Source organism: Electrona antarctica (assembly GCF_951216825.1).
Source record: "Electrona antarctica genome assembly, chromosome: 21".
Taxonomy (NCBI): Eukaryota; Metazoa; Chordata; class Actinopteri; order Myctophiformes; family Myctophidae; genus Electrona; species Electrona antarctica.
The window spans coordinates 14036187-14063081 of NC_136802.1; the positions used below are offsets into that span (position 1 = coordinate 14036187).

Below are 26895 nucleotides of genomic sequence, written 5' to 3' on the forward strand. Positions count from 1 at the left end.
TGGGGGACAACGGACAACCAAGTATAGGGTTTAAGTATTAAGCACACATCCCAAACATGAGTCTGTAGTGCATGTGAAGTATCTCATCAGGGACACTGAATAGAGACATTATTCAGCCCGATTGCAGACACACCCATGACCATTATAATAAACCAAACCACACTCTGTGGAATTCCCACTGTGCCACCAGCACCAATTTGGCAAGCAGGGACGTGCACAGACATCAAAGGGGGCTTCAGCCCCTGCCCTTTTACCCGTCTGTAAAACAACTGCCCTCTCCAGACCACGAATGCAGCATTTACTATGGTTAAAGAAATGCACATGCCCCTCCTTTCCATGCCATACCAGAAGGCAGCATTCAGGAGAATTGCTCTGCGACGCGTTGAGAGCTTGTAGATCTGCTATTTTTGTCCAAAAGTGCCCTCTTAAGGGATTTCAGCCCCCGCCTCCCTAACACTCTCTGCACGTCCCTGTTGGCAAGTCCTGGTGGGAGGAGGACAGCAGACCATCAACTCACACAATCAGAAGATGTTGGCTCTTTGGCACAATAAAGCTCCATTTCATTACTGCTGTAAAAAAAAACATGTTTAATACTTTCAGTATTTACAGGATACGCTGTACCGATTTGTTGCAAGAACAATAATATTCACAATAATAATATATATAACAAGAACTGACACTCTACAAGGGAATTGTGCAACTCTGGATGTGAGGTTTTTTTTACTGTCCAATCTTTATAAGAGTTTGGTTGTTATACTTTGGTAGAAATTCTATTGTTTGAAGAGGATATCTTGAGTCAACAAACCAGACAATTGTCTTTTGTAAAGTCTGCATACTGTATATTTTGTGAAATCATTGCACAATAGCCCCTCTTAGTGGATTCCATATGAAACACAATGGGCATGAGGTTGTTTTGGCTATATTTATTTCAGAATTAAAATCACACTTGTGTGAAGTGAGGGGCGCTCTTGTCATCATACATCACATTCCGTGCTCAGCCAATCAAATCATCACAAAAGTCATTCCGGGCCAATCACTTTTGGCGTCTTCACTTTACTGGCCTCAATGGGTACATTCCAGACATAAGCGTCAAAAGGCGTCAAGAAAGCGACTAGTCCAGGCATCTCTTCCAGGTTTTTAAACAGCCGGTGGATGGAAATGACGCTCTCGCGCGGCTTCAACTTGCAGCGTCGGCAACGCGTTTCCGTTTTGTGCAGACACTACAAGTTGAAGCCGCACACGAGCATAATTTCCATCCACCAGCTGGTTAAAAACACAGAAGAGACGTCTCAATCAATCAACCAACCTTAATTTATATAGCACATTTACACAACCAAAATTGACCAAAGGGCTTCACAGTAGACAAAGTATAAAAACAAAGTATAAGAACATAGTATAAGCACGTGATAAAATAATTACATCGAGAAAGTACTAGAATAGCTCTAGGCGCTTTCTTGGCGGCTCTTGACACGCATGTCTGGGTACAGGCACTCTTATTTTAAATAATTATGTACTTTGCTCAGTCAATCAGCCAATGTTTCTGTGAACACAAACACACAAAGCTGGACATAGGATGGGCTAGCGCCCCTCAAAAAGACACATTGAACGTCAACAATTATTGGAAAATCACAAAATAAATAAAGCAAAGAGTAGCTATAGGACAGAAACCTCTATGACTTCAACCTGTTTTTGATCGGGGCCAACTTGAAAATCTCAAAAGCATTCAAGGCCCACCCATCGGAGCACTTAACACGGCATTCATTTGGCTGCGTTGTGATCAGATGGATGGGTATTTTCAGAGCATGTTTATTTTAATGGTGATCAATCAATAGATTGTGTTCCGGGCTTCCGGCTTGAATCTGTGCAAAATAGTAGCCTATTGCTTTAAGTTCCTAGTTAGTTTGCCAATTATTTGGAGGCACACTTGCAATAACCTCACAGCCCACCAGTGGGCACTGGGCCCCGGCCCACAGGTTGGGAATCACTGTTCTATCATAGGATAACAAAACAATCATGTAGTGTAATGTACCTACTGTACTACTTTAGTTGTCATTAACACTTGAGGCAAGCTAGTGGATTTAAGGGGACTACTGTGGTCCAAAAACATCTATGAGGAATGCTAACAGTGCAGGTCGAAGTATGCTTGCCTTATGACCGTGGTTCACAAACTTTGAAGGACCCCATTTGAAAATATTTGGTGCCAGGAACCCCAAACAAGATCGTTTTAAATGAATAGCATAACTACAAGCTCACAATGCATTGTGAGCTTGTAGATTGGCTATGTTATTTTTTTGCTTTTTCTGCAATTTATTGATACATATACAGCAGACGGACAGGAAATGGGGAGAGTGATGGGGGGTGACATGCAGCAACGGTCGTCGGGAACGGGATTACCTACACCGACAGCTAAGCCAGCCGTCCGGGCAGTTTAAACTGGTTTAACTGAATCCGGTGCATTAACTAATTTTGCTCAGGACCCTGGCCTGGCTGGAACCCCCTCAAGGAACCCACTTTTGAGAACCACTGGATTTTGAGAGCAGTGCTTTGGGAGGGTTTCCAACATGACGCATATCGAGTTGGTCCCCAAGTTAGTTCCTGATAGGTGTGGTAGAGCTTCCTTTCGTAGTCTTCTTCAAGTGGTGGTAGTTGGGCAGAATTTTCATGAGGAAATCTAGCTGCAGAGTCTGAGGCTAAAAGACAGAATTAAAGCATGAATCTATTTGTTTGAGTGATCATCAGACACTCTTTGCTCGGTTCTATAAATTAGCTCAGCTGTTCCCAAACTATTTGAGCTTAAACGATCGGATATTTCTCACTATTTGTTATGTTTTTATATTTACTGATGACATAAAGCACTGAATAGAGCACCGAAGTCTGACGTCAATATCGGTAGAGGGCGCAAATCCACAGGTTCATGTACTGTCCTGACAATAACGCAGAGACGGCTTGTTTATTTCTGGACCACAATGCTTATATGAGACGATTTTAAGATGACCCCATGTTATTCTCCATAGAGAAATTACTTCCGTGAACCAGGGGATGAGCGAGTGACGTCAGGACTTTGGCGCTCTATTAGCGGACGTTTTAATGACAGCAGCCAAGCAGCAATGGATAGATCATAATAAAAGGATGACACACCTGTGGTTTTTCTGTCTGTACCCGCCTCAAGCAGTTTGAGCCATAGATGACTGTGTTCTCCGACACGACCTCACATGTGTTGACCTGGCAACACGCTCCCACAATACAGCCACTGGTCAGGATCACATTTCTCCCAAGGTCCGCTGTGTGGGGAAAGGCCATAGTTGTAGGTATGATTAAAACAGATGTTTCAAAAGAGAAATGGCAAATTATTTGAATGAAAAGGTGTAAATTCATCTAGACCACGGGTCTTTAATGTTTTTCAGACCCCTTAGCTGAGAGAGAGATGAAGCAGGGATCTCCACTACATATTGTATACAATTGCGTTGCAGATTGAGATTAAAGTAAGGGCCTTTCTGTGAGGAGTTTGCATGTTCTCCCTGTGTCCCCTAGGGTAGGTACCCTCACAAAAAAAACATGCAGTAGTCCTGGTCTCTAAACTGCCTCCCCCTGGCCAGAAGGAACACGCTATTCCAACCAGTTCATTTCCCCTCCATCCCCCGATGGAGGGGAAAGGAACTGGTTGGAATAGTGTGTTCCTTCCAAGCGCTACGTCCAACCAGGGAAACTCCCCCTGTCAGGTGAAAAGAACCGGCTTGGGTGCTCATGCATAGAAGGAAGCATGAGGTCAGTCCGTTCTCCCCAGGTTGGCGGAGGCAGGATTACGTTAGATAATTGACACTGGATGAAAAATATGTGGGATAAAATTATTTAAAAAAAAAACAAAAAAAAAAAACGTAATCTTTATATTAATTTGTTGTATTCATGTTAATGTTGTATATTTTCAGATATTTAAACACTTATACCCTCAATACTTAGTAAACCTGACCTTTGGCCCTATGGACCAATGCGGAGGGGTGGCCTGTAGGTCAGCTGTATGCAATCAATGCTGCTGTGTCAAACTGAGCTTAATGTGTGCCGGCGTGGATTCGTCTGTACTTGGTCTGCTCTTTTTTCCCCCTCTACCTCAAACCTCTTCACCAAAAATAGATCTACAAGCTCGAGCTTATCGTATATTTTTTCCCTCAGAATAGGGATGCTAAGGCTAAAGAAAATGTATCACAACCCCACTGTAATAAGCCTGAGGATTACTAGGGGTCCCTAGTTGAAAACCCCTGATCTATAGGGAATGGGCCTAAAACGGTCTACCTTTGGACTCGATGACATTGTTGTCTCCAATCTTCAAAGCCTGAGACACTTTTAAATAGTCATTAAGGATTTAAAACATCAAATAGCACACGTGTATACATTTTCAAATAATCCAAAGAAAGATATATTAAAACTATGAACAAATAACATTGTACATGTGACAGCAGTTACAGACAATGTATGCACTAGTTTCCTATAAGGATACCACATCCAACTTCAAAGACATTGTTGGTCCCAATTGTCATCGTCTTGGGCTCAATCCCCTCCGTATCTGGCATGATATTTTCTGGATAACTTGAGATAAAAACAAATATTAGTTGAATGGATGTTGATGTCTCTACAGCACCATGTGCTAGTACCAGGGGTCTTCATCACAATGTGTCCAATCCGTACATGTACAAGTGTGTCCGTGGCAAGACTTGTGCTTGTTCAATATTTTGATAATAAGACCCAGTTACTGAATGTCACTCAGGTTTTCCTCAGAATATGTACACTGATTTACTATGACACATTACGAGTCCATGGGGATGGTGATTTTCAAACTTTTTGAGGGCCTATGCCCAGCTTTCCGGGTTTGTGTGAACACAAACATTGGCTTGTGATTGGTTGATCACCCCATAGCGATGATTTGATTGGCTGAGCACACAAGTACATATTGAAGCTAAAAGTGAGGGCAGAAAAAGTGAGGACGCAAATCGTGATTGGCCGGAATGTGAGGATGTATGATTTTGTATGATGATAAGAGCGCCCCTCACTTCACACAGGTGTGGTTTTTGAGGGGCGCTAGCCCCTCCTATATATAGCTTTTGTCCCCACACGTCTCATATTAGCCATTGACAATGAAAGGAGAAATTAGGTCATATGTCTGTCAAATATGACGTAAATTTGTGGCAACACAAACATTAAATGGCATTGACAATGAAGGGAAAATGTACGTCATATGTATACAAGCAAATCTGCTAATCAAACACATAAATTCAACTGTTCATGAGATGTATAATGATAAGAGCGCCCCTCACTTCACACGGGTGAAGTTTATTTTCAAGGACCTCCACAACCATGAGAGTTGCAGACAAATAGAATTTCGTCAAAAATGTCCATCACAAGCCAATAGAGCGTTGACCCCTGCCCTGGCTAGTACAGTAATAGTGACACTGACATGCATACAGTAGGCCTACCTGTTAATAATGAGCGCCTGCTCCTCAATCAGATTACCTTCACCAATAACAATCGGGCCTGCCTCAGCTATGATTCGCGCTTTGGGGTGAACAACAGTTCTAGCTCCTAACAAAATAGAAAAATACAAATATTGTTGAAATGGGCAGTATTTGCAGCATTGCAGTGAGTACAGAATGATCTGGTATTGGATCTCACCAATGCTCACATCCCCTCGTATTTCGCTTTCAACACAAACTACAGCTCCAGCTGCAAATTTAGCACTGTAAAAAAAAAAGAGACATTTATATTTTAAACAGCATTCATGTCAGCATTCACAACCACTGTGTCATGGTGGGTAGCCCTGGCTGTGATGTTTGATTGAAAAATGTATTAACAGTTTGCAGAATTACAGTACATTTCAAGTATTTCATGTAACATGTGTACATGAAATGTATGATAAGATCAGACATTCTAGGGCTAGTGTCATGGTGGTGGTATCCCTACAATGTCTGTGATCTTACATAACATAATAACATGACATACATGAAATGTATGTAAGATTGCAGACGTTCTAGATTCTAGATCTACATTTAGTCAGGCCGTTTAGCTCAGTTGGTTAGAGCGTGGTGCTAATAACGCCAAGGTCGCGGGTTCGATCCCCGTAATGGCCACAGTAGTTTTTTTGATGAATTGAACATGGTGGACCCTCTTGTAAACAAGTGTAATGCTTAATTGGGTCGTCCACTCACAGTTAACAGTCTTTGTATTGAGTTTGTGCTTGAAATGTACTGTAATTCTGCAAACTGTTAATAAATATTTCAATCCATCAATCAATCTAGGTCAGCCGGTCAGGGCTGCAGTATAGTGTAGTCACTGTAGTGTCATGGCATCCTGGATAGCATGCCCTGAATAGCTGCACAATGAATGCACATACCGGTATGTCATACTCATAATCCGTGTTTTTTTCCATAGCTTGTGTTTTGAGAGAAGATAAATTAAAACTGAATTAAGTATTTCAAACAGTAGACAGCAGGTATAAAATAAAAACAAATTGGGTACCTTTTCTGTGCAGCTTGCTTGTTGACGTCTGACATCCTCACAATAACAAATGATATGATCTATCGACAATTGACTGTTGTTCCTTCCTATAGGCTATTCCTGTGTGCGAGTAGACGAAGCTCGGTGTTGATTGTTTTTGTCTGACATCATCCAGGCCAGAGCCATTGTATTAGATGGCTCTGATCCAGGCTATTTGCTGCCATCTGCTGTATTACATCTGTACTACAACCAACTCCAGTCTTTAGAAAAAAGTATGGCGATGAACAGCTCATGTCTGCAATGTCCCCATTCGGCCTATAGGGGGAAACCTCCACCAATGGGACATACTAGAGCAGGCGGTCAGGTCATTTTCAGGTGTAATGTTCAGGAGACTGGAGTATACTGTGTGTGTGTGTGGGCTCCGTTCTTTTGGCAAATCTAGAACTTCCTGCCAGAGAGCTAGCAAATTTAAGACATCCGGTTGCTTTCAGAATAAAAGCGTGATTAATTAAATAATTATTACATTACATTATTAGTATTGTTATTACATTACAGTTATTGTGAAGACACACATTATGTTTCTGTAAAAATAAGTAATTAAATAACGTAAAAAAGTTATCTAAATGGATAAATGCCCAAGTCCATGCACTGGAGTGCCCAAGTCCATTCACTGGAGTGCATGGACTTAATAAAGTGGATGCTGGACAAAATCCCTGCTATGTTTCGACTAGTGTGACATATGCACGCGTCCGGGGAGACCTCCTCTACAACACCACACTGTCCGCTAAGCAGCAGAGGTGTAAAACAAAAATTGGCACCAGGTCAGATGTAAAAAAACTTAAAAAAACTTCCCATTTCCAGACTACAGTGGACTAAAGTGGACGCTGGACAAAAATCCCTGCTATGTTTCGACTAGTGTGACATATGCACGCGTCCGGGGAGACCTCCTCTACAACACCACACTGTCCGCTAAGCAGCAGAGGTGTAAAACAAAAATTGGCACCAGGTCACAGGTCAAAAAACATAAAAAAACTTCCCATTTCCAGACTACAGTGGACTAAAGTGGACGCTGGACAAAAATCCCTGCTATGTTTCGACTAGTGTGACATATGCACGCGTCCGGGGAGACCTCCTCTACAACACCACACTGTCCGCTAAGCAGCAGAGGTGTAAAACAAAAATTGGCACCAGGTCACAGGTCAAAAAACATAAAAAAACTTCCCATTTCCAGACTACAGTGGACTAAAGTGGACGCTGGACAAAAATCCCTGCTATGTTTCGACTAGTGTGACATATGCACGCGTCCGGGGAGACCTCCTCTACAACACCACACTGTCCGCTAAGCAGCAGAGGTGTAAAACAAAAATTGGCACCAGGTCACAGGTAAAAAAACATAAAAAAACTTCCCATTTCCAGACTACAGTGGACTAAAGTGGACACTGGACAAAAATCCCTGCTATGTTTCGACTAGTGTGACATATGCACGCGTCCGGGGAGACCTCCTCTACAACACACAGGGATTTTTGTCCAGCGTCCACTTTAGTCCACTGTAGTCTGGAAATGGGAAGTTTTTTTATGTTTTTTGACCTGTGACCTGGTGCCAATTTTTGTTTTACACCTCTGCTGCTTAGCGGACAGTGTGGTGTTGTAGAGGAGGTCTCCCCGGACGCGTGCATATGTCACACTAGTCGAAACATAGCAGGGATTTTTGTCCAGCGTCCACTTTAGTCCACTGTAGTCTGGAAATGGGAAGTTTTTTTATGTTTTTTGACCTGTGACCTGGTGCCAATTTTTGTTTTACACCTCTGCTGCTTAGCGGACAGTGTGGTGTTGTAGAGGAGGTCTCCCCGGACGCGTGCATATGTCACACTAGTCGAAACATAGCAGGGATTTTTGTCCAGTGTCCACTTTAGTCCACTGTAGTCTGGAAATGGGAAGTTTTTTTATGTTTTTTGACCTGTGACCTGGTGCCAATTTTTGTTTTACACCTCTGCTGCTTAGCGGACAGTGTGGTGTTGTAGAGGAGGTCTCCCCGGACGCGTGCATATGTCACACTAGTCGAAACATAGCAGGGATTTTTGTCCAGCGTCCACTTTAGTCCACTGTAGTCTGGAAATGGGAAGTTTTTTTATGTTTTTTGACCTGTGACCTGGTGCCAATTTTTGTTTTACACCTCTGCTGCTTAGCGGACAGTGTGGTGTTGTAGAGGAGGTCTCCCCGGACGCGTGCATATGTCACACTAGTCGAAACATAGCAGGGATTTTTGTCCAGTGTCCACTTTAGTCCACTGTAGTCTGGAAATGGGAAGTTTTTTTATGTTTTTTTACCTGTGACCTGGTGCCAATTTTTGTTTTACACCTCTGCTGCTTAGCGGACAGTGTGGTGTTGTAGAGGAGGTCTCCCCGGACGCGTGCATATGTCACACTAGTCGAAACATAGCAGGGATTTTTGTCCAGCGTCCACTTTAGTCCACTGTAGTCTGGAAATGGGAAGTTTTTTTATGTTTTTTGACCTGTGACCTGGTGCCAATTTTTGTTTTACACCTCTGCTGCTTAGCGGACAGTGTGGTGTTGTAGAGGAGGTCTCCCCGGACGCGTGCATATGTCACACTAGTCGAAACATAGCAGGGATTTTTGTCCAGCGTCCACTTTAGTCCACTGTAGTCTGGAAATGGGAAGTTTTTTTATGTTTTTTGACCTGTGACCTGGTGCCAATTTTTGTTTTACACCTCTGCTGCTTAGCGGACAGTGTGGTGTTGTAGAGGAGGTCTCCCCGGACGCGTGCATATGTCACACTAGTCGAAACATAGCAGGGATTTTTGTCCAGCGTCCACTTTAGTCCACTGTAGTCTGGAAATGGGAAGTTTTTTTATGTTTTTTGACCTGTGACCTGGTGCCAATTTTTGTTTTACACCTCTGCTGCTTAGCGGACAGTGTGGTGTTGTAGAGGAGGTCTCCCCGGACGCGTGCGTATGTCACACTAGTCGAAACATAGCAGGGATTTTTGTCCAGCGTCCACTTTATAAAGTCCATGCTCTCCAGTGAATAGCATTTATCCATTTAGATAACTTTTTAATTACTTATCTTTACACAGAAACATTACTTATTACTTATTTTTACACAGAAACATAATGTGTGTCCTATAGCATCGTTTAAATGCTTAATTTATAGTTTTAATGTGCAAATTAATCTTTTTTTCAATACTCTAGAGGGTACTCTTATTTTGAAGAGATCGTCCCCCGGAAGTCTTATATTTGCTCACTTAGATTTGCCAAAAGAACAGTGCTGTGTGTGGCTGTGTGTGTGTGTGTGTGTGTGTGTGTGTGTGTGTGTGTGTGTGTGTGTGTGTGTGTGTGTGTGTGTGTGTGTGTGTGTGTGTGTGTGTGTGTGTTTCATGACATGAGGAGGTGCCCATGCAGTCTTCCTGTATCCAATACGGCTCTAATCATGTATTGGATACAGGAAGACTGCATTTTGGGGGGGGGGGGGGATCTATATTCAATAGTCTACTAGTAACTAGTAGCCTAGGCATAGTAATCTACTCAGCTGTTCGTCTAGGCTAACCCTAAATGCCACAGTCACATAATTAAGCCTACATGATCTGGAGGATGACCAGAGAAGGCGAGAAGCGCTCCTCCCTGTGATGTGATGCTGCATGCGTGGTGCGCGCAGAAAGAAAGGTTTCAGCACCAAATCCTGCCCAGTGTGCCCACACAACTCTGAATCATTTTGAAACGAACGAGGAGCCGGGGTAGTATAGTAGGCATGTGTTCTGCCTCGAGCAGTTGTTAACTCTTATATACTGCACGATTACTTTCGTGGCTTGCAACAACTGCTACGGGCCTAATTTTGTTTTCTGAAACGCGTTGCTATTTGTGTGAGTTTTGGAGGTGGGTGCATCGTGACTATACTTCGGCGTGTGCTGTGAACTGGTCCTGAAGCAGAAGTGCGCGCAGGATGAGGAGGATGGAGAAACCTGGCTGTGCGCGTCAATTCCGATTAACTATATACACGCAAGCCTAGTTCAGTTTGTAGGCTATAGGCTTAACTGGTGGTCCGATGTCGTTGCTTCGAATTATAGTCGCTATTTTGCTTCGCTAGCGGTGTATAATTTTGAATGTTGAAACTTGACAGAAGCTTTCTTGCCCTGTATTGTCCTTCCAAGATGAAAGTGAAGAGGTGCAGCATGCAGCCATCCCACACGGAGGGCAGAATTTCACTCGGTCTATTTCTATGAACTTTGTGGAAACACTACTGAGACTACCTTGTAATATGGAACAGTCAACGACCCTTGATATTGAGGCCCTGAAGGTAAGATAACTTGCAAAACCCCTAACACAGCACATGAAATGCATGTTTAATATACAACTGCATGTGGTAGAAGTGTGATTTCTTTGGTAGAGGACAACTTTGCTGAGTTGGTTTCACGGCAATTCTCTTTAGTCTTTAAAGTCTAAAAATCCTCTATCATAAAGCAATATCCTATTATAGACTATATAGTCTAACATGTGTGATTATAATGCAATTTATTAAATGTCGTTTTTAGACTAGGCCTTAATACAAGAAGGCATTATAGTAGTATAAATTACTGAGATAGTTGCAGTTTGATTTCACATCTACTGTTATTACACATCACTCCAACAGGTGCATGCCCGTGCATCCTTAGAAAGGGACATAACATTCCCATTAGGCAGCAGGCTATACAGCTTGGTCTCCCTCTACTCCTTCCTTAATGACAGCCATTCTCCAAGACCGTTTTTCCTTAAAGATTCAGCACTCAGAGTAGCCTGTATGAATGCTTAATCAACAAGATGCTTATTTGCATTCAAGAGGAGAATGCGGATAACCTCTGGATACTATACAAGTATACAGTAAATCCCAATTCGCTCAGTACTGCAGTGCCATGTGGGAAACAGTGACATTAGCCCACAAATCACAACTCAACTGGTGTAGGCCTATAGCTTAGAGTATACTCTAAGGCCTATAGCTACTGTTCAGCAATTCACGGCCCTTGGCTTGCACACTTGTTCTCCTCTTTGATGTGTAGGTTAAAGCTTGTACAAAAATGAACAAAATTAACGATGCTTCCCCATCAGTCAATGTTTTAAGTTAAACCCATACAGCCGATTCTTGCTTGTTAGCCGTCTTTCATAGCTTATTTAGTCCATTTTCATCACATTCCATGTTCCAGTTACTTTTGGGCTACTTGTAATTTATACTAAACCAAAGGTTGTTTTCAAGAATCAATATGTTTGAGGGGCGTTAGCAGGGCCAGATTAACACCTCTGAGGGCCCCTGGGCACTGAAGCTCGAAGGGCCCCCCTTCAGGCGCGTGCAACATTTTTGCTGTTTTGGGGCAGTTTTATGCCGTTATATTGTCCTATTTCCGGTCGCCTACCCCCCCCCCCCCCCCCCTAGAGTGACAGCCAATCTAGCGCATTGTTGCTGCTTTACACACAATTGCACTTTTCAGCTGCCCTTCTCACCAACAATAAAACACTAATCTTGATTTTTTATTTTATTTTTTTGAGGGGCCCCTGGTGCCCAAGGGCCCCTGGGCATGTGCCCAAAGTGCCCATATGGTAGATCCGGCCCTGGGCGCTAGCCCCTCCTATGCCCAGCTTTGTGTGTTTGTGTGTACACATTTGAGATGAGTTGATTGGCTGAGCACGGAATGTGATGTATGATGTATGACGATAAGAGCGCCCCTCTCTTCACACAAGTGTGAATTTTGTAATAGGTACAATTTACAATTACAATTTAGGCATTTAGCAGACGCTCTTAATCCAGAGCGACTTACATTAGGCAAGAACAAAAGTATGGGAATACATCACATATATAAAATGCATTTATCAAGAAACATGCGTAAGCTAAGAACGTAACTAGAACATATCTATATAATGACACTATACATATTAAATATACATATATACTATACTATGCTATACATATGTACTATGATGTGCTATGACTACATACAATGCAATTATTGTGCTGTCTACATGACATGCTATAAGTCTGTTTCAAATGCTATCTAAGTCTAAAAAGTGCTATCTAAGGGGGTAGGATAAGTGCTATGGGCCATGATGGAGTCTGAAAAGGTGGGTCTTCAGACTACGGCGGAAGATTGGGAGTGATGCTGCAGTTCTGATTGCAACGGGGAGTGCATTCCACAGTTTTGGGGCCAGAAGGGAGAAGAGTTTGGGACGTGTGGAGCGTTGTCCCGGCGTTTTTAGTGAGGGTACTTCCAGCTTTCCTGCGTTGGCTGATCTGAGTGCGCGGGAGGGTAGGTAGGTAGACCTATACAAGAGTGTTTCTTTGGTTTTGGTTCGTTGACATTAGGCAAAATATTTAAAAAAAAATCACACCCGTGTGAAGTGAGGTGCGCTCTTGTCGTCGTACATCATCCAATACAAAATTAATATACTTCATGAATTAATTTGTCAACTTATGTTATTATCTTTTAACCATGATGATACAATTTTAACTCATCTTTTCACCATGATCATGTAAGATGACAACTGAATTTTTCATTTCATTGTCAATGGCAAATGTGAGACCCATCACTCATGTGACGGGGCAAAAATAGAAATAGTTCAGGAATCCCACAAGCTTTCAAAGTTTAAAAGTCATGTTTGAAGTAATATAATGCTTTCGTTCCTGTTGATTCTGGTCAGATCATTCTGCTACTTCCCCTGTGTTCATCTGATGAATGCAAATTACAGCCATGGAGAGCTGTCCAAAATGGCCCTGTTGGCTCTCTAAGGATTTTCTGGGGATTAGCAAGGAAAGCTATAGAGTAGGAGAAGAGTCTTTCTGTTACATCAGCAACTCATCGTACTTTCACCATTGCCAATATCATCATCACTAAGGCCTGATTTACACTGGCAGACAAATCTAGCCTGAATCAGATCTGTGCCACATCAAGATTGAAATCCGATTGGTTTAAATGGTCACATGACTCATTTAGACAAATCAGATTCCAATCTGGATGTGGCTCAGATCTGATTCAGGCTGGATTTGGCTGCCAGTGTAAATGGGGCCTAAGAGAGGACCCTGCCAGTGTTGATTTTGTCGACTAAAACTAAGGCGAAAAATGTTCGTCGACTACCTATTTCCACTGACGAAAACTAAATGGAAACTAAATAAAAACTAAGCTATGATGACTAAAACTAAGACTAAATATACTGACAATTTCGTCAACAAATACAAACTAGACTAAAATGTTAGGAAGGGACTATAGTGGACAAGAGATCCACTATAAGTCATTTTACTATTAGTTGCATGCTGAAAATAGCTGATCTACAAGATCAGTGAGCTTGTAGATCGGCTATTTTGTGAAAAAAACAGTCATTACGATGGCATCAAGGCCCGCCCAAATACAATTTGTGCGACTAAATCAACTGTAGGTTTAGTCGACTAAAATCTTATTATATTTAGTCGACTAAGACTAGACTAACACTAAAACATTCCAGGTGACTAAAATGTGACTAAAACTAAATGAAAACTATTCAAGAGACTATGACTAAAACTAAAATCAAAATTTGCTGCCAAAAACAACACTGGACCCTGCAGAGCTCCAAATGTCTGGGCCGGGCGTAAGCAATAGCAAAGTTGCAAAATCCTCAGTCAGTTCTCATTCAATTTACTGAAATGGTTCTCAAAGTGGGGTCCATGGGTACCTTGAAGGGGTTCCAAACGGACCCTTACATGTCTGTTACTCAGAGAGTATAGAAATTGACCCTTACGGAAGTTACAGGTCCATTTTGGTTCTACACTCTTTTAGACTTTAGAATTAGAAATAGAGTGCAGGCATGCCATGCCAGTGGTTCTCAAACTGATTACGTATTTTGGATGACCATTTGAAAAGAGTTTGTGCAAGGGACCCTGTCTAGAGTTATAGGGCCACACCTACTTCGCACCGCCGATCCAACTGACAATTATATGACGGGGGCTTTGTCAGAGTACCTGTTGTACCCTTGTCCCTTTTATGCCTATATATGGAAATCCCTGATGTCATTAGTATATGCCAAAATGGGCATATGAGTTGGATCAGAAAGTCTATTTTAGTATAGGTTAAAGTGGATAAACTGATTTTGAAGCTATATTGACTAATTTTGGTGGGGACACCCTGGAACCCCTCTCAAGGACCTCTGGGAGTCCCCAGACCCCACTTTGAGAACCACTATGTTGTGCAATTGAAAATCCTCTCCAGAAAACCGCTCCATGAAGCAACCTTTTTTCTTTCTTCACAACATTTTTCAGAGGAGTCTCTGAAAAAAAAAGTGGTCTGATGCAAGCCTTTCTTTTGTGGTGGTGACCTTATTGAAGATCTTTCATCTCTGCTCTTCCCATACTTACATAAGAGCTGCCGAAAGTGCACAGCCATCCATCGTCAAATAAAGGGCACACACAACAAAAGTTCAAACCATTGACACGCACGAGCTGTATTGCGACTCCGTATAGAGCTGATGCAGCTACTGAAATTGGAGTTCACGTTATAGTCTACCAGCTAAAGCGAGATCTTTTACTCAATAGATCCATAATCATCACACCATCTAAAAAACATTTAGATGGTTTAATCAGTGTATTACTTATCAATGAAGTCACATGTGGAGTGCTTATTATATGTTACTACTATGTTATTACATGTAGTTTCGCTCTTCCCCTCACTTCCTTGAATGTGTGATTTGAAGCTATCAGACAGACAATCAAGTGTGAGTGGGGTGCTCAAAATGACAGGCTTCGGTCTTGATTGCGCCAATCTCCTCAGTTGGAAGGCTATAGAGGGAAGGCAGGGTGGACGTGAATTGAGAGAGTGTAGCTATCATCAGTGGGTCTGATATGTTTCTCTATACCTCCAGTTGAGGATGCAGGCCATCATAGGACGACTGTTACACCAAGTGGCGTTCAGGAGCGAGCGCCCGGCCAGGCAGCCAGTTCTGCTGATTAACATAATCAGACATTATAACAACGTCTCATTTTCTTTCATTATGGGACGTTTCTCAGCAACATTTTGCTGCCTCTGCAGCATGTCGCTGTTTGATCAAAAACAGCATGTGGAATATAACAACGCTAATTGGCGAAGATGAGGCCATGCTGGGAAGGGACTGCTGGGTAATTGCACGCTTTGGCTGGCTCCAGCTGTAGTGTACTGTACGTCAACACCACCCCCACCCTAAAGCAACACAGATGATGCCCCCCGTGAACAGGAAAAATATACTGGTTTAGTGTTTTTTGTTTCAATTAATGTTCTGTCGTAGGCCATAAAGTGTGAAAGATACTCATAGAAGATGGCCTTTTGCTATTTGAAAGAATGCGTATTACATGTAAAGGTATTGGGCTTATAAATATAATTTGCATGTAATCAGAACTTGGCTGGCAGGAGATAAAACATCCGTAGCTTTGACGAGAGTTTCAACTTGGCTCTCGACTAGTTCTAGGCTGTTCTGTTGATATTCCTCAAGAATCGATTTGAATATATTTGGAGGATTTCGTTAAAATCAGAGCCCACTGCCCCAGCATGCCTTTTTTGATTGAAATTGGCAGACAGGATAATTACAGTATAGCACAGAGACATATAATGTTTTTGTTTTGATTTGCTGCATACGGTTATCTGGTTTTCACCTGTTGACTTATTCCTTGTTTGCCTACACAGTTTCTGTATTGTTTGACTCTGGAAAGAAACAGATTTTCAACTAAAAGAATATATGGCCCATCACGTTATTCAGTTATTTTTATCGAGTGACATACATTTGTGGCAGACATTAGTTGCATAATATTATATTGACTGGATCAACCAGCTGTTCACTGGTTTCCATAGGGCTCAGCCAGCAGAGTGCAAAGCAAAACTGTTGCAGACTTTGCTGAAATCGCGTTAAGAGGGCACTTTTGGACAAAAACTAGCAGATCTACAAGCTCACAACGTTGAGAGCTTGTACATCGGCTATTTTCGGGCCGCAACCCAGCACTCTTTAGCTAGTGGAGATGCGGTGTATATGACATGGATTTCTAAACAAATTTGTTCAACGCAAAATACTGTGTTCAGGTTCAGGAGACTTCCGGCATGCCATGGAAAGGAGTGGCATTTGCATTTCTTTCACCATAGTAAATGCTGCATTCGTGGTCTGGAAAGGGCAGTGGTTTTACAGACGGGTAAAAGGGCAGGGGCTGAAGGCCCCTTTGATGTCTATGTGTGCACGTCCCTGCTGTCTTGTTCAGTACACAGGGGATGTTTGTGAGAGTCAGCTGTGGCCACTTTGCTGAAATGTCAGTTTGACAAAATGACCGCCCTGGTATACTCTACTTTTCCTTTTAGTACCGTGTGAATAGTCAAGCGTCAGGAGGCGTGACTCAGCCGGAGTTATATTATGCATTAAAACTCTGCAACGAAATCATAGGAACCACCAGCGCTGGGAACAGTGGGTTGCCATAGAAATTTGAAGTGCTGAAGTTTCCCCTAGCAACAGTGGTTTGAAAATAGACCTGTTCTGGGTTCTGGCACAACTGTATAAGCTAAAACTTGTGTCTCATGCCATTTCTTTCCTTTTTCTTCTTAAGAGTTATATACAATTGTGTTAACTCATGAGTCTCTCAAATTACAATTATCTATTGAAAAGAGGCCCTCAGCCCAGGCGGTGGCGTAACCGTCTGGGCACCCGACTGGTAATCCAGTCGCAGTGTGCCGCGGGTTCGACTCCCGAGCCCGACACGGCCTTTACTGCATGTCTTCCCCCATCTCTCTCCCGTTTCCTTCCAGTCTGTCCCTTCAAAAAACCAATAAAAGGCGTAAGCCGCAAAAAAATATCTTTAAGAAGAAAAAAAAAAGAAAAGAGGCCCTCACGTTGGGTGCTTTCGCAGTCAGTACTCAGAGCCAGACTTCAGTGTGTCATTTTGTGGTAATGTTAACTTTTGTATTAGTGCACAGGTTCTCAAACGTTTTCATTTCAAGGACCCCAAGCTTGATGCGATGTTTATCCCTGGGACCCAAATCTACACAGTAAAGTCCTCTGTGTCATTTTAACTCTGTGAGTACAAATGGCGTTAAATACCTCTAACTCCTCCTCAAGGACCCCTGGGGGTCCCTGGACCCCACATTATGTGATTATATGCTCTAGCTTAGCAAGTTTGCCAGATGCCACTACACTGTAGCAAACTTTCCAGAGTGAAGCTATAGAGCATAATCACATTAACAGATACAGTAGTCAACAATAGAGGGTATGCGTGTGGCATCATCATCAAACCTGGAAGTTATGCATGGACGCCTACTGAGTGGCAAAGAAATAAATACTTTCTGGCCTTGACAGCCCATACATCCAAACAGAAAAGTCCCATCTGATTGCATTAAACATTAAACAATGTTAAACTCACTTTGCCTCTCACTTTGCCACTCGATTTGCCATTGACTTTATGCATGCGCATAAGTGCAAATTCTGTAATGCCAGAGGTTTGTGACATATGGGAACTGTGTGAATCGATCACGACAATTACTCAAGTGATCCGGCTCTGGAGTTTTTTAACTTAGCTTACTGGTCCTAAAGCACTCGCTCCCACCTCTCATAATACTCGTGTCCCTCAGGTGTATCGGTGGCTTAATTGGAATCAGTGACATTTCTAAGCCAGCGATATGGGTCATTTGTATTTGCTGCAAAGTCACAACAGCCATTTGTGTGGCATCTGCCAGCACCAGCAGACATGACCCGAACTGTCATTCCAAGGAAACACCCCCCCCCCCTAGAATATATTAAGCTCTGTAGTAGTAAGAGAAGTACTGTAGGCATGTGGAAGTCTTCGTTGATTGCATACGCACGTACAGTAATACACAATAGTATGTTTGACATTGTTCCATAGCTGGTTGTCCATTTATGAATCTAATTAGAAAATATCATGTATGGCCTGGGCCATGGCTCAGTGATCCAGGCACCTTGGCTAGTAATACAGGCTGGCAGTGTGCCACGGGTTTGTTTTTAGTTCAATGTTTGTTTTAAAAACGCCATTGACAATGAAGGGAAAATGTACGTCATCTTGTCCCTAACACAAACATTAAATGGCATTAACAATAAAGAGAATTGAATGTTTGTGTTGGCACCGTTTGTTTTACATCACCATTACATCACCTAATCAACATGAGTTAGACTTTAATATATTAGCGCCCTGCACCCCTCACTTCACACGGGTGTGTTTTTTAGATTGCAGGCCGTCAGACCAACTGTGTTCAGCTGGGTGGAGTGTGGTTTGGGAGAGTATATAGACGAATCCATGGAGCAGTCCCCTGTAGGCCAGGTGTAGCTAATCAGTGCTGCGGTGTAAAACTGTGCTTAATGGAGGGATGGTACACCGCAGATATGGCCACGCCCAGGGCACCCCTCCCTGGATTCGTCTATAGAGCACCGAAGTCCTGACGTAACTCGCTCATCGCTCATTTCTCTATGGAGAATAACATGGGCTCATCTTAAAATCGTGTTGTGGTCCAAAAATAAACAAGCTGTCTCAGCGTTATTGTCATGGAGGTGTCTCTGTATCGTTTGCAACAGTCAGTCACTCATATATGATAAAATCTGTTTCTAGCGAAAATGTAACTAATTCAGTAGCAGTAACATTAGCGTTTTCTCTCAGTCAGTCATATGAGTGAAACGGCCAGGGTGACATGTTTATTTTTCAAACACAGTTCTTATATGAGGCGATCTAAAATCCCCCTATGGGGATTATAATGCAAATAAAAAGTACACGAACCTGTGGATTTGCACCCTCTACCGATATTGACGTCAGACTTCGGTGCTCTATAGCTCTCCTAGTCCATCCAGCATCTCACTCTCTCTCTTTCCTCCCTAGAAGCAGCATCTGCTTGTGTTTGCCACCTGGCCTGTCTTGGGGCGCCCTTTCGTTAAATGACGTTATACACTTTTGAGTGGTGCAGCCACTCCATTGCGGAACAACATGTGCACAGCACACTCCATACATCCATACACTGCAGACATTACTGATAACTGATACGCTCACATCTCATACCTGATTATAGACATCCTTTAAATTAGATTAATAAATCATAATTAATAAATAAATTGACTTTTGTGTGGACTCGTATATTATTTTGCCATGTATTGCTTAGTCAAGTGCATGTAGACTTTTGTAATGACTAGTTCAGTCAGACAACTCACGAATAGATTTACCAATATTTATTACAGAATGAGTAAGAAGTGTGCATATGATATTTGACTTGGCGTTCGGCTCTGCTGGATTTCTCCCTGCTCGGCAAGATTAAGCAACAACATAAAACATTAAGAGCAGGGAGATAGATATACAATAACCCCCCATGGGGAACATAAATAGCAGAGCCCACCGGTGGTGCTGGTGGGAAAAACATCACATACAACCAGGGACCATATGCAGAGGAAGGCAGGAAGAGCATGCAGACTGGTGAGCTTAAGTAGCCCGCCCAATTGGTCAGCTGACTGCCGCATCGGCGAATGACGTGAGGGACTTGCACACACTTGTACACCCACATAGTAATGCAGCATGTTGAGTATAGTATGCGCCTTTGAGCATGGCATGAACCCCCTCGAGTGTGTCTGACTGAACTAACTCCGCAAGCTACGTCTCAGTCTGAGTCTAACTCACCAGCAGTTGTTTCACACAGGAGCTACATTAATTGAATCAGAATTTAACGAGTTAAGCGTGTTAAGGAAGATCATTTAAAACTCCCTAAGCTAAGTCTGCTAAGAGGTCCTTGCTCTGCCACTGTTAATGAGGGCCTGTTAGGAAAATAGACAAGCTAATAAGCTGGCATTGGTGCTCTATGCTAATTAGAGAGATGACTTCCGCACACCCGGTTGAATTTTACAGCAGGTGCGTATAGGTCCTGGCAGAGCAGCAAACGTTTGGAGGAGGAGGAGAGACCTGCACACCGCCACTTGCTGGTTCAAGAGTTTTATTTTAGATAAGAGTCATAGCAACGTTTAGGCCTTTCATGCCTGAAGAAGCAAGTGGGGGTGTGCCGGTCTCTCCTCCTTCTCCAAACGTTTTCTGTTCTATGCTAATGACACTAAGTAGGAAAATAGCATGTGGGGTATGGACTCTGAATTGAGTTATGCACGCATGATTATTAACCGTCTTAACCCCATATACTTATCCCCGAGTCCCCCAGGGGTCCTACTAGGCCCCCTCCTTTTTTGCTCTATATACAAAATATCTTCATCACGTTGCGATGCGTTGTAGATCTGCTGTTTTTGCAGAATTATTGCCCCAGAACAGGGACTCTAATACTTAATTGACCATTGCTTTGAGGAAAACAGAAAATACATCGCTAACTCATGGGGATAGAACAGGCGCTCCTCTGCTGCACATGGACAGAAAATTCATAGTAAAAATAAACAAAACTACTTTGCTACTCACCAAAACAAAGGCTGTTTTGTGTTGTTGAAAGTCTATTCTCCAGGGTGGGACGCTTCTCTGGACCTCACCTTCTCTGTATAATGTACCTTTTGGGCTATCGTCTCTGACTTAAGACAGAGGGAACCTTGCAGTTCTCAGTTCCACTGAAAGTGTAGAAGGACAGCCTGTCCGGGTATAAATCCATCCACAAGACTCATAGCCTTGCAGCCTGTGATGCTTAGTTAAACCCTGTCAAACGTTGGTCACGAATGGCTGGAGAACAGCATCTGCTGACGCTCGCCTGGCTGACCACACCTGACAGTCATCAGCCCCTCTGATCTCAGATCAGAGGCTGTGTCTGGTAGGAGGTTCTGAACTCTTTCAAGGACTGGAGTGTAAAGTCGACCTGACACACTGTCCCAGCCTTGACCTCCTTTTTACATCAACACTTAGTGGAAGACAGTATGTGACACCGCGCTTTAATTTGTTTAGAACGTGAAATCTCATATGGGAAAAGAACGTACAGTTGGGTGCCACCGATATTGTCCCTTATCATTTGACCCATTTAGGCCTGACCTCAAAATTTAAAAAAATCCTTCTAAATCCTCCAGTTTTCTGAAATAAATATTTTCACGATTTTTCAAAAATAGCAGACCTACAAGCTCGTAGCGCGCCACTCGGTGGCGCGCTATGAGCTTGTAGATCTGCTATTTTTCAATAGCTAAATTATAACAATGTTTAAAACACCAAAAGGGGTTCCCGCCCAAAATGGGTTAACTGTCCTTTTGCGCAGATCACGCAAACCTCAGCAAAAAGAAAAGGACAATATCGATGGCCTCCAACTGTACTATGAAGGTTAGAATAAATAACGCTGTGCACTGACGTGAGTTCAGATCTGGCCATGGCCAAGTTATTCCCGTCTAGTTGACATGATTTGCTGTAAGCTGGGAAGAGGATCTGAGAACTCAAGTGATCACTGTAGGCCGATACTTTCTCAGTCACGGATTACTGATTATTAATTAAACTTACTTTGGAAGCCGATTTTTGCGTCTCAATTAAACAAAAAAAATGTTTGGCATTGCGTTTTTTTGAATATACTGCACAGTTCAGTTTTGTATTTCTATTGTGGCTTCATATCTCAGCCTTCTGAGACTTTTGAATGAGTTGCATGAAAAAAAAAAAAATCACACCAGTGTGAAGTGAGGGGCGCTCTTATCATCATACATCATCATCATCATCATCTCATTCCGGCCAATCACAAATGTTCGTGTTTGCACAAACACTCAAAACTGGCAATTCATTGTCCATTGACGATATTCCTTGCAAATGAAGTATTGGAGTTTTGAAGCACTCGTTTTTAGTAAAGCAACCTCCTGCTGGCTCCTGCATTATGTGCAAATTCAAAGCAGGTGGTACGCAGGGCTGTTGAGTGATATCCAACGAGCACTCCCAAACTCTGACACAAAAATAACCTGCACAGAATGTCTTGACAGGAAGTAGCTCATAACATGTCTACGGTGGATTTTTATGAAACAAAAACTTTGAAAGAGGATAATTCAAGCTTTCTGTACAGCTGCAATGTTGGTGAGTTGTGTAATACAATTAGATAGGACTTTTCTGTTTAGATGAATGGGCTGTCTATGGGAAGTTGCACCTAGTTAGCACCTTGCTGGCAAGACGGCCACGGTCTGAATATCGTCGATGGCATTCAATGTTTGTGTTAGGACAATGTTTGTGTTTACACAAAACCCTCAAATCATAGCGCCCCTCAAACATTGTGAGATATATAAAGTAAAAGATTCGTTTTTTTATTTTTTGTGAAATTGGGCTTCTACAGATCTGTGGTTCTCAACCTTTTGCCCTTGGAGTCCCCCTTCTTCCCTATATTCATATGACAAATAGCATGTGAGCTTGTTCTACGCGCTCCCCCATACGCCACGCAAGGAAACACTGGCCCATAGATTACACAATGTGAAATCATTTGTATCTCTTTCAAAGGCTGATGGTCAAGATTCATGAGACGTCATTGTTGGCTATGCTGCAGTAAGCTGTCAGTCATGGTGACAGTTTTTGTGGACATAGGTATCTGGTTCAATAATGTCAACATTTAATTAACATTGAAAACAAAGCCGTGCAGGCGCCTGGTTATTGGGCTGTTAATACATGAAATGTGACATTCAGAAATGTCAAGGAGCTTTCTCGTGCTGTTAAAACGGCATTGTTTTAAAGGCGTCTGCCCATTTAGTGACTCTTGTAACGTCGCCTGGAAATGTCTGATATAACAAGGAAGAGCAAATACCTTCAACCTTTAACTAGACCTTTGGCGCGTCGGTTCTCATGAGTGGTAGTTTTGTTTCTGGTCTCCTTGTGCAGCTCGTTGCGATCAATCACTCCCATGATTGATCACTAACATGTCGCCGGCGAATCATGACTGATGATTCTTATTTCCTGCGTCGGTAGGGAAGACACCTTTTGTTGAGATGGAAACTCTGATGTGGCGGTGACTGTGTTAATAAAATCAAGTCACCCAGATAACCTTGTCTGTTGGGTGCAGAGCTTGATGGATTACTCTGCTATCTGTTCAATTCAAAGTAGTGCCAGTGTACATTTGACCAGGTATTTGACCAGGAAGTAATAAATGAGGTCAATCTTACATTAATCGTAATAGGGCTGGGTGATATGGACAAAATTAATTATCACAATATGTTTGATGAAATACCTCAATATTGTAACGAAAGTATTAGTGCTTTCAAACATTTTTGATAATGAATTAAAAATAATAACCAAGTGACAGGTGGCATCATCTTGTGAGGTTTTCAGCTATTACTTTCAACGGTGTGACGTCAATGTTCCCTTTCTATCTATACTGTATATTAAGACATTAATTCAAAAGCCAACTTTAGTTCACGTGTGCAAGTGTACAACTAGAATATCAAAGGAATAAAAGATTATCACACATACAGTAATGTCAGGTTCTGTTTGACTCGTCGCCAGACATCGAACCATTTCTTACACTGAGCAACACTTCTCATATAGGACTAGTTGGTGCCAGACATATTAATTGCATTTATTACCGTATATGATTGTCTTCACCAGGCATGGGGAGAGAGTATGTTTTGCACTCCGTCCGTGTGTCTGTCCGTCCGTCCGTTACCAGCTAATCTCCGGCACCGTTAACCCGGTCGATGTCAAACTTTGCACACACACTCCTAGGATGCCAAAGACGAACCTCTGCCCAATGGATCTGCCTTTTATAGCGCCACCAGGAGCTCGACCTTTGTAAAACACATTTTTTGTTATTTTACATCTGCTGTTGCTGGTCTGTTTGAGGTGCTGTAGAGTTGATTTCTCTGCACCTCCTGCAGAACATCGATGTGGGTGAAATTGGATTTTAGGGCATGAATTTATCAGCGTGTTGTTGCACTACAGCGCACTGCTCTCCAGCAACCTTGACCCTTTGGTTATGACTGAATCCACTTGCAACACAGCCACTGATGATATATTCAGCCTAATCCAACCCACCTTCCCACTTCACTGCTGGTACTCATCAATCCAGAAAATACCAAAAGTCCATTGCCATACTCCACCCTGCGCTTCATGCTGGTTCACCGGTTTCCTCAAAATAGGCCCCTATAAGGGAAGCAATATGAGGGCAGAGCATTTTGTGGTGTGGTTTCGTGATAGAAAACCCATACATTTTTCCCATAGAGATCCTATTTATACTACTATAGGCTACTATGTATACGTTTTTTTAAGCATGGAACCAAACCATCCAGGCTCCTGGCGAATCATGACCATAGAACATTGGATTCTGTGTAAAATAATATTTGAATATTTTATTAGATTATATATATATTTCATAAATACCCCTTTCTTTGCGGTTTTCAAATATTTTTTTGACAATTACAATTATGATTATTATTATGTAGATCGTCTATTTTTGCTCCGACCGTAATATGCAATGTGGCCCCTCTGGAGTGTCTGTATAAATATATAAGTGGCCCTAGTCTCCATGGGCCCCTCTGGAGTGTCTGTATAAATATATAAGTGGCCCTAGTCTCCATGGGCCCCTCTGGAGTGTCTGTATAAATATATAAGTGGCCCTAGTCTCCATGGGCCCCTCTGGAGTGTCTGTATAAATATATAGGTGGCCCTAGTCTCCATGGGCCCCTCTGGAGTGTCTGTATAAATATATAAGTGGCCCTAGTCTCCATGGTCACAATGTGGCCCCTCTGGAGTGTCTGTATAAATATATAAGTGGCCCTAGTCTCCATGGTCACAGTTTGAGTGTCTGTATAAATATAGAAGTGGCCCTATAGTCTCCATGGGCCCCTCTGGAGTGTCTGTATAAATATAGAAGTGGCCCTATAGTCTCCATGGGCCCCTCTGGAGTGTCTGTATAAATATATAAGTGGCCCTAGTCTCCATGGTCACAGTGGCCCCTCTGGAGTGTCTGTATAAATATATAAGTGGCCCTAGTCTCCATGGAGTGTCTGTATAAATATATAAGTGGCCCTAGTCTCCATGGAGTGTCTGTATAAATATATAAGTGGCCCTAGTCTCCATGGGCCCCTCTGGAGTGTCTGTATAAATATATAAGTGGCCCTAGTCTCCATGGGCCCCTCTGGAGTGTCTGTATAAATATATAAGTGGCCCTAGTCTCCATGGTCACAATGTGGCCCCTCTGGAGTGTCTGTATAAATATATAAGTGGCCCTAGTCTCCATGGTCACAATGTGGCCCCTCTGGAGTGTCTGTATAAATATATAAGTGGCCCTAGTCTCCATGGTCCCCTCTGGAGTGTCTGTATAAATATATAAGTGGCCCTAGTCTCCATGGTCACAGTTGCCCACCTCTGTTCCAGATGACCCAGGAGCAGTATATGCTGGCGTCCCAGTCCCTCCACCTTCAGCCGCCGGGCTGTGGCGCCGGCGGAGTCCACCCGGTGGGTCTGTACGGCTGGAGGAAGAGATGTTTCTACTTCTTCTTGCTTCTGCTGCTGGTCATCATGATCGTCAACCTGGCCCTCACCGTCTGGATCATAAAGGTCATGAACTTCACAGTGGTGAGTATATATTGACCATTTGCAGACGGCGGCCATCTTGCCATCAGAGTTTGGAAGCACACGTTTTCAGTAAAGCCATGTCCTGCATGCTGCCTCCTGCATTATCTGCCAATTCAAAACAGGTGGTACGCAGGGCAGTTGAGTGATATCTAACGAGCACTTCCAAACTGCAACACAGTGGATTTTTATGAAACAAACACTTTGAGGATAAAAAGAGAATAATTCAAGCTTTCCGTAGGCTACAGCTGCAATGTTGGTGAGTTTGACGTTGTGTAATACAATGAGATAGGACTTTTCTGTTTGGATGAATGGGCTGCCAATGGGAAGTTGCACCTTGTTAGAACCTTCAACCTTGCCATTAACTGATATGGTAAGATGAACGCGGTCTGCATCATGGTCCATAGACCAAGCCCCCAGTAAGGCTGGCTATGCAGCGTTGAAGCTATAACAATAAGCAATGCGGTGCTGCCGGCGTTATCTACACATCAATCAAGTTTAGCTTGTAGTGATGTCACGATGATTGGGTCGATAGGGGGGCATGTTGTGTTTCTGTAATGCATTTCACTGTGAACATGTCTTGCAGACAGTTGGTTACGGTTAGTGGACTATTACTGGTGTCAATACCCGCCAGGTATTGACACTTGACACCTTTCCCTTTCTCACCAATCGCTTAATTTGTTTGGCCTAGAATCTAGATATGTGACTAGTTGCTTCTTACTACTTATCAGCTGCAACCTTTAAGTTTTCTATTGCTCTGTGCCTTTCATATCTGTGTTACAAAACTGTGGGTGGTCTTCAGTGTTATGTGGTGGTGATACTGAATAGGCACTAATGTGTTGACTGCAATGAAATCAAACTCTAAGAAGGATTCTTGAATTGCATGTAAATCCCTCTTATGAGATTAGCACAAAAGAATAAATAAATAAAAATCAATAATAAACACCCGGCCAACAAAAAAAGAAAAGAAAAGAAAGAAAAA

The 26895-nt window shown here is 42.6% G+C and overlaps 2 protein-coding genes and 1 long non-coding RNA gene across 3 annotated transcripts in view; 2 read left to right on the top strand and 1 right to left on the bottom strand.

The window, feature by feature from the left end:
• The first annotated feature begins 210 nt into the window (after positions 1-210).
• Positions 211-2090, top strand: LOC306914530. Its single transcript, XR_013788699.1, has 2 exons — positions 211-1189; positions 1228-2090. It is a non-coding gene; the product is annotated as an uncharacterized lncRNA (long non-coding RNA).
• Positions 909-6601, bottom strand: dctn6 (dynactin subunit 6). The gene is made up of 7 exons (XM_079491599.1): positions 6505-6601; positions 5662-5726; positions 5466-5571; positions 4493-4581; positions 4288-4335; positions 3139-3281; positions 909-2690 (listed from the first exon to the last, which is right to left on the bottom strand). Exons 1-7 carry the CDS (start codon positions 6537-6539, stop codon positions 2589-2591), a joined length of 588 nt encoding a protein of 195 aa, XP_079347725.1. The 5' UTR covers positions 6540-6601; the 3' UTR covers positions 909-2588.
• Positions 6602-10754: 4153 nt separating this feature from the next.
• The window catches only part of LOC306913629 (zeta-sarcoglycan-like), a gene marked incomplete at its 5' end in the record, with an annotated part of 52586 nt that continues 36445 nt past the window's right edge, over positions 10755-26895 (top strand). The window contains 2 exons of the mRNA XM_079490421.1: positions 10755-10793; positions 25716-25916. Of these exons, the coding sequence (XP_079346547.1) occupies positions 10755-10793; positions 25716-25916 (240 nt within the window). The remainder of the gene's footprint in view (positions 10794-25715; positions 25917-26895) is intronic.